General features: G+C 39.4%; 1 protein-coding gene across 1 annotated transcript in view; it reads left to right on the top strand.

The window, feature by feature from the left end:
- Positions 1 to 15,953, top strand: part of NEO1 (neogenin 1) — a 193,127-nt gene that overhangs the window by 57,574 nt on the left and 119,600 nt on the right. Inside the window, exon 5 of the mRNA XM_014953840.1 lies at positions 9,605 to 9,741. Coding sequence (XP_014809326.1) covers positions 9,605 to 9,741 — 137 coding nt within the window. The remainder of the gene's footprint in view (positions 1 to 9,604; positions 9,742 to 15,953) is intronic.

The raw sequence follows: 15,953 nt of genomic DNA, 5'->3' as shown, positions 1-15,953 counted from the left end.
CAATTGGACATTGAGCCTTTGGCCACAACCCTTTGAGTGAGGCCAGCCAGCCAGCTCCTTATCCACTGAGCGGTCCATCCAACAAATCCATTAGTTTCCAATTTTGAGACCAGGATGTCATGCGGGACAGTGTCAAATACTTTGCCCAAGTCCAGGTAGACGACATCTGTTGCTCTGCCCTTGTCCACCAAGTGTGTGGCAGTATCATAAAAGGCCACCAAATTTGTCAGGCACGATTTGCCCCTGGTGAAGCCATGTTGACTGTCTCAAATCACCTCCTTACTTTCCATGTGCCTTAGCAGAGGTTCCAGGAGGATCTGCTCCATGATCTTGCTGGGCACAGAGGTGAGACTGACCGGCCTGTAGTTCCTCGGGTCTTCCTTTTTTCCCATTTTGAAAATGGGAGTTATGTTTCCCCTTTTCCAGTCAGTGGGAACTTCACCAGTCTGCCATGAGTCTTCAAATATAATGGAAAGCTGCTGAGCAACCTCATCTGCCAGTTCCCTCTGAACCTCCAGATGGATTCTCTCAGGTCCCATAGACTTACGTATCTTCAGGTTCCTTAGATGATCTTGAACCTGATCTTCTCTTACAGTGGGCAGTTCTTCATTCTGATAGCCCCTGTTTTTGCCTTTATATTGCAGTTTCAGGGCTGTAGCTTTTAGCTGAAACTGTTTCCTCGGGAGTTTGAGGAGTCAGAATCCCAGCAGTGGCAAATCAGTGTGTGTGTCTGGAGGAATCCGTAGAGAGCTGCTCACGTGGGAGGCTGGGAGAGTCTCTTAGGGGAAAACCAGTTAAGCAGCTAAGTTGTGAAGATGCAGGAAAGAAATTAGATGTTTCATTTGTTCTTTTTAATATTATCATCTTCCAATTTTGCGTCTGGTAACAGCTTTGTCATTTATGAAATGTTTGCAGACCCAGAGGTGGCCCAGAGGCTGCAGTTTGTGAGACAGCCCTCCTCGCTTACGAAGGTGACCGGGCAAAGCGCCGTTTTCCCCTGTGTTGCCGTAGGATTTCCAACTCCATCCATCAGGTGGACAAGAAATGCAGAAGAGCTTATCACAGAAGGGTGAGTAATGGCTAACGTGTATTTTTATAGAACGGTAGGAATCCAGCCAGAGTTATGCTTTTAGATGAGAGCACAATCTGCTTTCTAACTTAATTGGAAACCAGGAGAAGAGAAGCTGGTGTTTGCTGGAGGGCTTCAAGGCTGAGTGTAATGACAAGTGAGGTAGTTCGTGAGACTTGTGGAACTCATGGTATTTCTTTTTTTACAGACACCTGAAACCAAGAAATCTTATTTGAAGCAGAAAGGTTATTAAGAATATATTACTTTTAGATTGCCACTGGAGTAAAAGCAGCAATGAGGGAATAAGGACACTGCAGAAAAGCCAAGGCTTCTTCATGTTGGCATATTAGGTGTCTGAAGCCCTGCACTTGTGTTACTCTTTCTGCTATGAGAGTGTCCAGCATGTGTCTAAACGTTCCATAAGAACTAAGAGTAATTGTTTAAAGCAGAATGTAGTAATTTCTCATTAAAACAGAATATTAAAATGTTAGGCATGATTAAAAAACCCTGGACTTTCAGGAATGCAGTAAATGAAAACTACTGTATTACACACTGTCATTGCTGGTGTATTCATTCAAAATAATGTGGTAGAAAATATGTATAAAAAAAGCTTCAAGAAAAGCTCTCTTTTGGTCCATCTAATGAACATACTTACTAGAACAAGGAAATTAGATACTGGAATGTTCTCAGTGTACCTCAGAGAGATCAATGTAGAAAGAAGTTAATCATGAAAGAACAAGGAGTAAAGTTATATGGTGGCACGACTGCTACAGAAAGCAGCTAAAGAAATCTGCAAGTCTTTCTGCAGTAGCAGCAATAGCAATATATCTCTTTGTTTTGTGTGTGTGTGTCAGCTCTTAAATTAAAAAATCCAGGGGCTTGTAATTTGAACTGTCTTTATCTGGCAAATGCAGGGTTCTGTGGGGAGTGACGAACAGTTCTGGTACCACTGCACCTGTGGTGATGGCAGTCTGGTGGCACATGAGTTACATTCATTTTTTGTAAACACAAGAAATCATTCATGTACGAAGGGTGGTGCAGACTCATTAGAATTGCACAATCAAGTGTGATGAAATGTCAGAATAAATGTGCCTGATAAGATCTTAATTTGTTTTTCTTGTATGTAAAATCATGTCATGTCATATCTTTATAAATATTTGCTGTCACCTCCCATCCTTCTCTAGGTTATGTCGCATTCCATGCACAAGGAGGTTAAAGCTCACTAAAGATCTCTCCTTTTTATTTTCTTCTCATTTTTTGATGTAGACCCTAAGTTTTCAAATCCTGCTCTGAATATAGTGTTGTTAATTCCCTTATTAGCTTTTCTGTGCAGGTTACGATAACTTCTGAGTCCTGATAACTTCTGAGGGCTTCATAAATATTTTTTTTCTTTTCAAAATTCAGAATGAGAATTGCTGGAGAGATGGGGGACAATATGAGTAAATGTATCTGATCTTTATATGTGCACAATTTGAACCACGTAGGACCTGGTACTCCAGAATATTTAGTATTAGTTTTTAGTGGTGCAAGAATGGATCCCAGTTGATTTTTGGTGCAAGCAGGAGCCCTTCAATGAGCTGTGTGTCAGGTTGTCAGTGCAGGGAACAGAACAGAGCTTTCTCTGCTGCCACCAGCTCTTTGCTTGAAGCCACTTTTGCTTGAGGATCGTTCACCATCCCATGGACACCGGGCGGTGAGGCAGGAGCCACAAGTTTGCTGGTTTTCCCAAACGTATTTGTACTAAACATGTCTCTGCTCCTGCAAGCAATGAGCTGTGCACGGTCTCTGCCGAGCCCAGGGAAAGCCTCTCCCCAGGCTGGAAGCTCCAGGAGCCAGGAATCTGCTGGTTGTCCCATCCTTGGGGTGTGATTTCACTAAGGAGGAGAACACTGAAAAGCCAAATACTCCTCTTCCATTTGAAAGAAATATTCTGCTCAAAGATAGTACCAAAGAGGGGTAAATAAGGGGGTTGAACAATGAAAATTGTATTTCTTTTGGCTTACTGTTACAGAACCTTTCTGCTCTGGCTGAAGATGAGTAAGTTGTCTTGCTGATGAAATGGTTTTTTTAAGAATTTCTGATTTTTTTTTTTTTTTCTTGTTACAACACACCACTTTTTTTTTCCTACAATAAAATATGTGCTTATTATAGAGTTTATGTTTAAGGTAAAGGAGAAAATTTGATTATATTTTTTCCACTCTATAGGAGTAAGCTTCTTTCATTGCTCATTAAAGTGATTAACCTGTGCCAAAACTCTTAAGTCTGCTACTCATGCCTGTGGCTTAACTGGGAAGAGATTCAAACAGCAGAAGGCAAAAAGTTCTTAAACTCCACTTACCTCAACAGCTGTCGTATTCTCTTTTAAATAGAATAACTGGAAAATCTCTAGAATTAAAAATTAAGATTCTTTGTTGGAGCAAAGCTTGCAGTTAGCCAGCTGCAAAATAGGTACCTTGGATTGTTATGCATGTTCTGTTAATATAATTACAAATTGAATCGCCTTGAATTTATATTAAAATCCCCTTTTGATAGAAAAGTAAGACTTTTCTTATTAGCGTGGCTTTTCTTCATCCCAAGAACAAACTGATCCTTTTCATCTGGACAAGTTTTAATGTACCTTCTGCTTGGGAAATGCTCTTAAATGATGGTTTTTGCCTATACACACACACTACAGACACTGACATATATATACTAACACATGTATGTATGTATACACACGTGTATAGACACGTATATATTGATAGATCTCTGTATGTGTATGTATGGGGCTAGGAAGTAAAACTCAGCATGGCCAGGTATGTCCCTAATTTTTTACCCCTCATTAAATGGTTTAGCCACACAACCTTAATTTTACTTTTGTTTTTTTAACTGTGGCAATTAATCCAATACAAAATTCATTTTTTTCCTTTCAAGCTGTATTGTTAAGGAGAATATGTAGAGGAGCATCTATTTATAGGAAAAATAGATAATTTGTAAGGCTGGGGAGCAGTGGGCTTTTGGAATTCAATATTTATTTTAAGACTTGAAAAAGGGAAGGGGTTTAATTTTGATGGAGCTTTTGTTGAAGACTACAGTAAGATTTACGTTAATGGATGAATATGAGTAAATCTAATGCTGGCAGCCCTGGCACTTGTTCAGACAAGCAGCCTGTAATGCAATACATCGTGCAATTAGTTTGCTGTGATAAAATATTTTCCAAAGTAACTTGAGTGAAAGAGAAGGAAGCTTTGAGTGTTGAGTGAGAAATGGGTGAAGTCAACGCAATGCTAACAGTTGCCATTGTAGTAAAACTGTTAGAACTTCAAGGAATCCTTTCAGAACTTAAGGTGAAGATATTAAAGCAATAGAAATGATAGTGATAGTGTATCTTGTGACGGGGGGATACTGCTGGTAGGTGTTCAGGGTTGGCAGCTGGACTCACAGCCACCCTCTTCTACTGGTGCTTAGGCAACACGTGGCTGTGTCCTGCATTTTTCCTGTTTTTCCTTCAGAAACTCGGTGAGTGGTGTCTCTGCTGGGAACATAACAAATGCAGAGAGAAACAGAAGGAAGTGGGGGAAGCCTCTGAACTATAAAGCTGTTTGAACAAATCTTATGTCCTTTACAGAAAAATTCCGAAGTAAAATCTACCATATTGTCAGTGTCACCTGGTATAAAAGGCTACAATGGAAATGTCATACGCAGCGTGGATAGTTTTATTCAGATTTTGTGAATTTTGAGCCTTTCACACTTTTTTTTTAATGTCTGGCTAAGGATCCCACTGTGTGGGAGTCTGTTCGTTAGCAAATGTGGGAGTAATTTTGTGCTTTTGGTGATTTTTGAAGTTGAAAAGTGAAGTTTCAGGCGAGGTGGCTGCCAAGATGGATTTTCAGAGCTTGGGAATTGGGCAGAGAGTTTCAAACGTTTGGAAGATGCTGTTCTGCTTTGAAACCTTCCCAGTGTGTGGATCGGCACGTGCTCAGGCAGTACGTGTTGTGTATCTTGATTTGTATTTGGATGCTTTTGTGGAACAAATTACAAATGCATGTACCACAAATTCTTAAAAAAACTACAATAAATGAGATGGTTAATCTGAAAATAAACAATTGAAAGAACTCTGAACGATAACGTTATATTTTAATAAGGCTGTTGAAGTACGGCTAACTCCTCAGTGGTGTTGGGCTGTTCCATTTAGCAAAATCTCATGTCGGTTAATCTGAAAATAAACAATTGAAAGAACCCTGAACGATAACGTAATATTTTAATAAGGCTGTTGAAGAACAGCTAACTCCTCGGTGGTGTTGGGCTGTTCCAAATTTGCAAAATCTCATGTAGTTGAAAAATTCCTACAGAAAACTGTAACATGGCTAATCTTTTCCTAAAGTGGGGAGATCACAAAGCTGAGGTTGCATCTGTGGCATTAATTTTATGCTGTTGCTGTGTGCATTCAGATAAAGCCTTTAATTATATGATCACATACATATTCTTAATGCAGGCTTTTTTCCTTCATCCTTCACATGACTGTGTGATATTTTTAATTATTACATGTCATTGTTTGCCAGGCACTCAGTGATTTGTATTAACTGAATTATACTTGCCCAACTCAGTAAAGGTTAAATGTAGCAGAGTAATTACAGACATTTTTCTGGTAGTAGATTCCACAAAATAATCTAATTTACTGTCTAATTTTATCTCCTGTACTTTACCAAGACTGCAAATAGATTATAAGATGTTTTGGGAATAGTAATGTAGAAGAGGGGAAAAAAGAGCACTGAAACCTCAGGGTATAACTCGCTGTTTGAATGCAGTAAATTAATAAAGGCTCACTATATTTTTTGATAATGAACATTAAAAAAACGTGTGAGTTAGGTATCCAAAACAGCTCAAGTAATGGTACATTATGAGCGTGTAACTGAGGGCTGTATCGAATACAGATAAAAAGCTTGAATTGGATTTTGCTGTTCCCTGACATTTGAATGATCAATCTTTGCTGGTTTTAATGACACTTTAAATTATGTTATCACTTTTATAATAAGCTGATTCTTTGTCTCCAGTGTCTGAAATCTGATTGCTTCACTCTTTTGTGGAAATCCTTCAGTGTCCTTACAAAATTAAGATGTTTTACTTTATTACAAAAGTGGGTTTGTTTTAAGCCTGGAATTCTTCCGCAGCTCCTGTGTACAGAGGGAATCACCAAGGGATCTGACAGATTGTTTTCTTCCGTTTTTTCAACAATGGTGAACTTGTATTGGGTCACACGTTGGTAAACTCTGAACTCGACTCTAGGTTTTCCTGAGGAAAATAATCAAAGAGAATAAAAAGCATAGCACACACTTCAGAGGGCTGAAAACTCTATAACCTTCTTTGTTGACTAAAAGGAGAGTTCATGTAGATGCTACTATGTTACCAGTAGCCTGAGAGATCCTATCCACAAACTTTTGTTGCCTAATGTGACAACATCTAGTACTTTTTTATAGTTTTAGTAACATCTTGATTGCTGGTTATTAACCATGTGTCTCCTGCCTTGCCACTGGTGTTACTTCCCTTTTCCAGAGCCTGGTGGGAAAATGAGCATCATAAGGCAGGTGTTCCTTTTAGATGGATAACCATGGAAACTGGTAGATAGTCAGAAAAAAGCACTGCATGTCATAAAAATTACACTAACAGTCTGTGTAGCCTTTTCTCATTCCTTTGCAGTTGTGGTAGTTCTCTTCTCTCAACCTTCCTTCCTGCCTTCTCTCCTGACCACCACCCATAGACCTGGCATGTTGACCCCTTGGCTTGGTTGCTCCCTGCGTTCCTCTTGGCCTTCAGCAGATGATATGCTACTCAGATGAATTGAATTCACCAAGAATGCCAGAACAAATAATCAAAGATGCTATTTTACATAGTGAAAGGAGATACAGCACTGCATATGTGGATGTGTCGAGGTCCAGACTTGTCTTAGTTATTTAGGACAAAAGGAAACAGCCTCAAGTTGATGCTATTTTACATAGTGAAAGGAGATACAAAACTTCATATGTGGATGTGTCAAGGTCCAGACTTGTCTTATTTATTTAGGACAAAAGGAAACGGCCTCAAGTCTTGTGCCAGGGGAGGTTCAGATTGGATATTAGGAAAAATTTTTACACAGAAAGGGTTCTTAAGCCTTGGAATGGGCTGTCCAGGGAAAGGGTTGAGGTACCATGCCTGGAGATATTTAAAAGCCGGGTTGACATAGTGCTTAGAGACATGGGTTAGGGATGGGTTTTATCAGAGTTAGGTTGATGGTTGGACTCTACCTTAAAGGTCCCTTCCAACCCAGACAATTCTACGATTCTGTTTTTCTTTAGGTGTGGTTTTAGTGCAGCTGTAACATAACCCAGACAATTCTATGATTCTATTTTTCTTTGGGCATGGTTTTAGTGCAGCTGTAACATCTAATGCACCATTCTCACAAAGAACCTTCAGTGACATTGTTTCTGTTCACCTTGACAGCATTTGGAAAGCTCTTCTGTGTTCATGGACTGTCCATGCCCAGGTGCAGATAAAGAGGTTCAAGAATCATGAAAAGCATCGTTTTCTTGCATGTTTTTGGATGCTTAGAACTTTCTTAGGTGGTCAGATTGGCCATGGAGGTGGTGTGTTAGGTTCAGTTTCTTTGGGCTAACTTCAGCAAGCTTGTGTGATTTAAATCTAATGAATTTACCTGGATAGAATACAGGTAAATAGAATACAAGAAAGTGGGAGAAGGGAGGCGGGGAGGAAGGCAATGCAGTTTTGGCAGCTCCTGTTCCCATCTCCTTTGTACAGAGATTTCTTGCTTGAGATATGAGATGGATCATCCTTCTCTGTCTTTGATTACCACTAAAGCTCCTGCTTTTTTTCCTAGAGATTAATTTTTCATCTGATCCACAATAGGAGGCTTCTGCCTTTATTTTTTTAGCTGCAGTGACAAAAAATACTATCAAAATAATCCAATATATATCTTATCTCCTTACATTCTCTCCTTGAATCACTGTTGAGCAGCTCAAAAAAAGTGCTTAATGACAGACTTCTTGCTGTTTTCCTCTTAGCTAGAACCTGTTTGCAATGCTGTTCATGTACTTCACTAGTATTTCTTCAGCCATTCCTTTTTTTTAAAGCTTCTATATGCTTTTTCAAACTTATTTCTACCTTCACTCAAATTTTCTACACTTCTTACAAAACAAACCTGTTGCAGTCCAGCTGTTAGTAGGTCATAGAAGCAGTATCCCTTTCCTTATGCTGTACCTGGGTATGACGTCTCCCTGGATCCTTTTAAGACTGGTTTCTTTCACTTAATTCCAATAATGATTTTGTTTATTCATTTTATAAATGTATCGAACCAGAAATTTGATTAACAAGTATAGTGCTATCATAAATCGATATTAATGTGTTAATTAGTTAGGTGAATCAAAAGGCTTGGTGTCCTAACAGTTTTCCTTTCCAAGCAGGTATGAGCTTTGGTAAAATAATTCCAATAAAATTTCAAATGGAGAAAGCAATTAGGTTGATTTTCTTTTTTTTTTTTTTTTTTTGTACGTTGGCCACTCTACAATTAACTTTTTTGTCTCTATAATGTGCTATTCAGTTTTTGAAATAATTTGGTCCATTCCTGCCCACAAAACCATTGCTCGATAGTGTCAGAAAGGAAGCCATCAGGTAGACCCTCACTTTATTTTTTTTCAACTGCAAATACAAGTATTTCTGGATCAGCATCCAGTTGTGATTTGTTGTCTCGGCTTGGGGTTTTTGGTAACATTACTGGCTTTTTATTGTGGGTGCTTGGAATGATGTTGGATCTTGGAAGACCCTTGTACAAATTTGTATCACATAAGAGGGAATGCTGGTTGCAGTGGGGGAAGAGTGTTGAGGGTACTGCAAGGAGCAGAAAGTGCTACATTTAGCTGCTACATCTGGCCTAAAAAGTAGATAGTTTACAAGAGCTGAATTATAAACCCTCTCCCAACCCTTTGCAAGGCAAAGGGAGAAAATACTAAACAGAAACTTTCCCAACTTGTTGAAATTGTCTTTTGAATTTTGTTTAACCTGTACCTTATTCTGAAATCTTACTGAAATAGCTATCTTTTATAAAATATTCAATTATTCTATATTATGCAACATAAGCTGTTCCTTATGTTGTGCGGGCATGTAGTTCACTTAACTTTTCAAGAAATAAGTCATTCCTGCTGTATCTGCAAAATGGTTTTGTTTTTTTTAATTATGTGGTTGTGTTATTTCATGTTTCTTAAGTGTTAGTTCCTATTGTCTAAATACGTTGGATTGCATTTAATTAAGTAGAACTGAAGCTGAAAGTGCACAAAGATGATCTACTCTTGTGAACTTGATATAGTTGAACTTAAAGGTGAAGTTCTTGTATGGAATTTGACCATCAACTTAAAAATGCCTCTCCAGTGTAACTCCTTGTAAATGGCACCCAGGAATATTCTTTGGTTTATGCAGAGATTTCAGGCAGAGTGCTTGGGTTTGCTTCTCTGGTAGCTTTATTTAAGGCAAATTGTCCATCAAGTCACCTGTATGTCCTGTTTTGCACAGCTACGACAGATTCCTTCTGCTTGCGGGGGGCAGCCTGGAGATCAGCGACGTGACGGAGGAGGACGTGGGGACATACACCTGCATAGCTGAGAACGGGAACGAGACCATTGAGGCTCAAGCAGAACTCACAGTTCAAGGTAGGTCCCATATTTAATTTTCAGAGAGAACAGATCTGCAGATGGCTTTTCGTAAGAGTTTTATTGTGTGATCTGTTAAAGATCCCATTTTTGGGATCTTTTGACCTGTTTTAAAAAAAAGAAAAAAACAAAACAACAACAAAACCTAAACAAACCAAACAAAAAAATCCCCACCAGACATCCCCCCGTTCTGTTATAATGTGTTACTCTGACTTATTACTCAAACTGCTTATAATTTCATAAATATTCAAATGAAGAATTTGCTTATCTAATGCATTCTGAGCATGGTTAAAAGCTGCTGTATGTGCTCGTGTAATATCACCCATGGCCAATGCCTTCTACTTTTCTAAAGGATGACAAAGGTCACAGTGTGGCTCATCACAGCTGAAAATGAACCTGTAGTACTACTACTTTGCTGTTCCTTGAAAAGGACATATATTTAAAGTGTTTTTCATAATCCTTTAAATATATTGTTATTTCCAAGGAGTTTGACAGAAGATAAAAGCCAAGATAGTCATTTAAGTAATCCACTGATATATGGTGTGTATAACTGTCTTGCTTGTTCTCGAAACCTATTTGTACTAGAAACACCACTGAAAGGTGGATTTTGTTGATTTAAAACATCTGACATAACCTGTGCAAATAAAGTTTGTTATGGAGCAAGGACAAAAAAGATAGAAATTCTGGCTTCTTTACCTTTCTTACATTTCATTAGGAAATCTGTCCTTTTTTTATTAATTGGATCTTAATACTGGTTTAAGATTCTTCTGCTGGAATTTACTGGAATCAGGCTGGTGTAGAAGCATGCTTAGGGGTCTGGGGGATGTAGGGCTGCCCAGGACCACCCCGCATGAAGTAACCTCTGCAGCTCCCTGCCCCAGAGTCTACAGAGATGCCATGCACAAAGTGGCACTGAATTTGTTTGGGAAGCATGTGGAGAATGTAGATAGGAGCAATTAAACCACTCTATATTGCAATAATGAATCTGCTGACTGCAGTGCAAATGGCGTTAATGAGGTCTTGAGCATATCTTCCAGATAAGGATTCTGTTACACCCAACCTGTGCAAAACACAAAGCTTATGTACACGTAGGTCCTGAAAAACAGAAACATTTTACAGAAGTGATGCCATGCACAAAGTGGCACTGAATTTGTTTGGGAAGCATGTGGAGAATGTAGATAGGAGCAATTAAACCACTCTATATTGCAATAATGAATCTGCTGACTGCAGTGCAAATGGTGTTAATGAGGTCTTGAGCATATCTTCCAGATAAGAATTCTGTTACACCCAACCTGTGCAAAACACAAAGCTTATGTACACGTAGGTCCTGAAAAACAGAAACATCTTACAGAAGTCTGATATTATCTAGTAACTGTATTATAAATTGCACTCCTATGTACTGGCCTATGTAGCGTGTAGCCTCAATCAGCATCCCACCCAGGATGATGTGCAGCATGGACAGATGGTCGGCAGCCATGGTAGCCTTGCCATGTGGAGACTGACTGCACAGATAAGGCCTCCTCATTGCCTCTTAACTTGGAAAACACTTTCAGTGTTGCTTTCCAAAGCTGTGGTTGCACTCACACAAGTCCCACCGTATATAAGACCAGGAGACTTTACATGCTGTGCCATCCCTGGAAGCATTCAAGGTCAGGTTGGATGGGGCTCTGAGGAACCTGATCTAGTTTAAGATGTCCCTGCTCATTGCAGGGAGGTTGGATTAGATGACCTTTAAAGGTCCCTTCCAACCCAACCTATTCTATGATTCTATGTAAAAGTGGTTCATACATACAGTATCTTTGTAAGAGCTTAACTGACTTGTTGGTACTAGAAAGTTTGTCTTAAAAGTATGTCTGAAGGGATAAATTCAATCACTGAAGCTTTAAGGAAGGCTTAGCTATGGATTAAACTTTTATGACAAAAGTATTGTTTTCCATTGTGAGATAACTATTCTTATACCATGAAATGTTATGTAAAGTCATGGTAGCAGAGTTCTTACTTCTCTGTCAACGCAACACATGAAAGTTTTACCAATAGATTTACAATATGTTTATTTTCACAATATATTTTACAAATGTACTCAAGGCGTATACACTTAAGTTGATACTTTTTACATGTCCTAGCCGTGTTTTTGAAGTTCAGTGTATGTTTCTGGTATAGAAGAGCTGGAGAAGGTCAGTTGGGTTTAAAAAAAATAAAGTATCTATATATTGAGAAAGGACAGCAGATTTTCAAAGAAAGTGGGTGAGTATTGACCACCTAACATCTGCCTCTTTAGGAAAGTGGAGTGTGGACGAAGGTTTGTATTGGCATCCCCAGTGTTTCTGCACTATGTCACAGCTGTATTTAACCACATCTATGTAAAACTGAACATTAGCAAGGTGCAGAATCTGTTTCTCAGCATACCTGGGGGGGATGTTCTCCTGAGAGTACACTGTCAGTGCTCACTGTGCCCTGTTACCTCCCACCTCTGAGGCTCCACCGGAATTGGATCCTCCCCGGCCTTGGGATTTTACTTTCTGTAGGTTACTGGTATAGAAGCATTTTAGCTCTCCCCTTCCTTCAAAGTTAGGGAAAAAGATCTGAAAAATCCATTCTCTACGAGGCCTGTGCAAAAGCCATAAAGCTCTACTTTGACTCAAAGCATTTTGAAAACCAACAAATTCTGGTCATGCAGAAGAAACCCCATGTTTTTCTTACCTTGTTTCTTGGGCCAAAGGAGTAAAGCACACTGTCTTTTTAACTCCTTCATGCTTGATGCTTCGTACCACTTCATGATGCTTTTAGGAAACTCACTCTGTGCTGGTTTTAGTTCAGTTCCAATCTGTATATTTTATGTGAGGCTTTGAGTTTTATGGGCAATGTCAGAAATTAGTAATATTAATGGTACGATGCAGTTAAGGTTAAGCAAGTCATAGATAAGGCTGAGATTCTAGCATTAATGTAGGATATACAGCCAGGTCAGTTGATCTTGAGATCACTCTTTGCTCTTATGTAATGTAGGTGATTTATTCATTTGGTTTTAAAGATTTAGAATATATTCTGCCGGTTCTTTTATGGGGAACTTTCCCTGGCATGAAAAAAGAGACTTCTTTCAATGCTTGAGTATTAAATATATATTAAAGATTATATGGAATACATTTTGGAAAGTTGCATTTCTGATTTTACTATTTAGTTCTAATCTTAATTCTCCTTTCCTTTGAGAGGTCACTGTAGAGAGTAATTCTATTTCTCCATTACTGTAATTTGGTGAAGGGTTGAATAGTTTGAGTAACTGTTATCACTGTATCATTTTCTTCTGGACTGGAAAAATTGTCATCTCTTCACACATAATAACTGCATGATATCACTTAATTTAAGCATCTTCTTTCATTCTTAGAAATTAGTCTGGGAGAAGTTAAGAAATCCATTTTTGGGTAGTTAATTCCCTTGTCTCATCTATTTTTCTGCACCTCTTTCTCCAAGCACCTGGGAGGGTTTTGTTTGGAGATCTCAGTGGCACGCTGGGGGTTTTAGGAAGGCAGTCAATCCTTTTTTTTTCCTTCTGTTAACATTTCACAATGGCAACTCAGTGAGATGTTGGTAAATCTCTGCTGCAGTGTGGGTGAGATGGCATTGTCTGACAGTGCTAGGATGGTTAAAGTGAAACATTCCACAGGGAATGGAGATACCCCTGCAGTGCCCAGGTATTGACGGAAGTTTGCAGGTGGTTAGAAACACCCCACTTCATCCAGTTGTAAGCTTAAATCAAAAGACTGCTCATTAAATGTTACTTCATTCCAAGATGGGCTTTTCTCTATCCTTTAACGAGGATATAAACCCCTGGAAGCTCACATGCTTTCTTCCTGAGGTGGTGCTGGTGGCACAAGCTGCCATGGAGCTGCTGCGTTGGACTGGCCTGTATCCCTGTCCCTGTATCCCCCTCTTTCCTGGCAGCGTGGGGGAATTGCTGCCCTTCAGCATAAAGGGTAGGGTGCCCTGAAATGTTTCATTTTTCTGTTAAATTTGGTACTGGTTTGAATTCAGACAAATGGTACCTTACACTAAGGCAGTTTACTGAGATCCTGTTGGTGATGCTTCAGGATATCATCTGTGTCACACACCTGGAGATAGTCCCTTGAACAAGCTGCCCTGTGTCACTTAAAAACAAACAAAAACGTGTTGAAGGAACCTTTATTGCCCTAATGTTTGGTTTAAAAAATTAATGATTTATTTTCCCTACGTACATCACAGAAAGACTGAATCTGGAAAAATGGCTTTGACTAGAAAGGTACTTGTAAGGGTCTGGAAGAATTTGTTTGCTCAATCTCTTTACCTACAAAATTTATTTGGGAGCTAGAATTATAAGAATTTCATTTTCTTCAGAGGATTATGGAAAATGAATGGAATATTTTGCTGAAAACTATTCTAAAAATATGCGAAAGGTCTGCATCCCTGAAGAATATGGGTTAAAATAATCTTTCACTCCTGGTGAAGTAAATAGCGGTATTGAAAATGGTTTTAGTTGAGAAATCATTTACATTTTAGGTATGTTTGGAGTGAAGAAAGAGTATGGATTTTATGTAGCCTACATTCTTGAGAAGGACAAAAGAAAAAATCATAAATGAATACCTGCTTTTGTCATTAGTAACATTCTTTGTACCTTTACGGGTGAAACATCTTTGAATTTCAGCCCTTTGTTAAACCTGGTTATTGTTTGTGAGATGGTTCAAGGGGATTTGTCATTAGTAACATTCTTTGTACCTTTACCGGTGAAACATCTTTGAGTTTCAGCCCTGTATTAAACCTGGTTTTTGTTTGTGAGACGGTTCGAGGGGATTTTTTTGAGAAATGCGCAGGGAATTCAAAATACTACAAATTTAAAGTACGTCCGGCTTCTGTCAGCCACCTGGAATTAATTCTGTATGTCCTCCTGAGTGACAGACACCATTGTGACCTGCTCTTTGCCTGGCTATGCCATCTGGAAAGGTGGGCACTGTCCCCACAGCCCCTCTATTTTTTTTGAGAAATGCGCAGGGAATTCAAAATACTACAAATTTAAAGTACGTCCGGCTTCTGTCAGCCACCTGGAATTAATTCTGTATGTCCTCCTGAGTGACAGACACCATTGTGACCTGCTCTTTGCCTGGCTATGCCATCTGGAAAGGTGGGCACTGTCCCCACACCTCTCCTCCCCACAGCCCCTCGGTCTTCTACTGACTCATCTGCTTTGTGTGAGCTCTCGGGCACTTCACTTAAATTAAACCAGACCTTTTGAGGCTGGTTTGAGCTATCTTAGATCATGCTGACCAAAACGGGTTAGGGAGCAACTGCCTGAAGACCTCAGCAATGGATGTGTTTGGAAGCACAGTTTTCAGGCCTTCTCCTTGAAAAGGGGAAGATGCACGTTGCCACAAAGTGAAGAGACACTTTGCAGCCAACTCACAAGACTGCTCTGCATCAGAGAGTTACAGAAAAGAAAACTTTCTAGTTATGTGTGTGCAAACAGGAGACTTTGTGGATGCATGTGTCTCACACCACATTTTTGACTCGCTTATCTGATAAGTGTTTTGAATATGGAAGAGGACATGAAATGTCCTGGGGGAAGATCTGTGCCTGAGAGAGTCTCAGCTCCTAAAGCTTGGCGTTCCTGAATCCCATCCACGATGGAGATAATCTTTAGGGACACATATCAAATGGATGAAATCTGTGTGCAGCTCTGTACCTACTCACTTTTCCTTGAGTTAATCTTGGGTTTGTATGTCATCACCTGTCAGCACCCTGATGGTACCTGTGCCAGGCTTGGTCACTTCCATGAAGGGAGGCCAGAACTCGATGTACAGAAGATTTTCAGGCAAAGTCAGATTTCTCTGAGCACGTTGAATGTTCCTTCCCCTTGTTGTCAGTGGTTGAACGGCACTGGGTACCGGGTTTATTTACATCCCATGAAATGAATTAAGAGCACTGGAAAAATTTGCTTTGCTCTCACCAGCAATGAAAGAATCTGTAGTATTTCCGTGAGATAAGAGAGGAAAGCGATGAAAGAAAGAAAACCTGGGGAAACAAATAGTAAATGTATTTAAAATATTGTCGGCTGGCTTCTGTTCAGTCTAAAGCTGGCGGCCTGGAAGAGCCATAGTGGCAGTTAAATACTGAGAAGGTTATAAGTTCATTCTTCATCTGGGAAATATTTCAAATTTATTACTGTGCCCAGCGCCCCTGGGATTTCTGCA

Source organism: Calidris pugnax, unplaced genomic scaffold, assembly GCF_001431845.1.
Source record: "Calidris pugnax isolate Ruff unplaced genomic scaffold, ASM143184v1 scaffold237, whole genome shotgun sequence".
NCBI lineage: Eukaryota > Metazoa > Chordata > Aves > Charadriiformes > Scolopacidae > Calidris > Calidris pugnax.
This window is presented reverse-complemented; position numbering and strand designations above follow the sequence as displayed.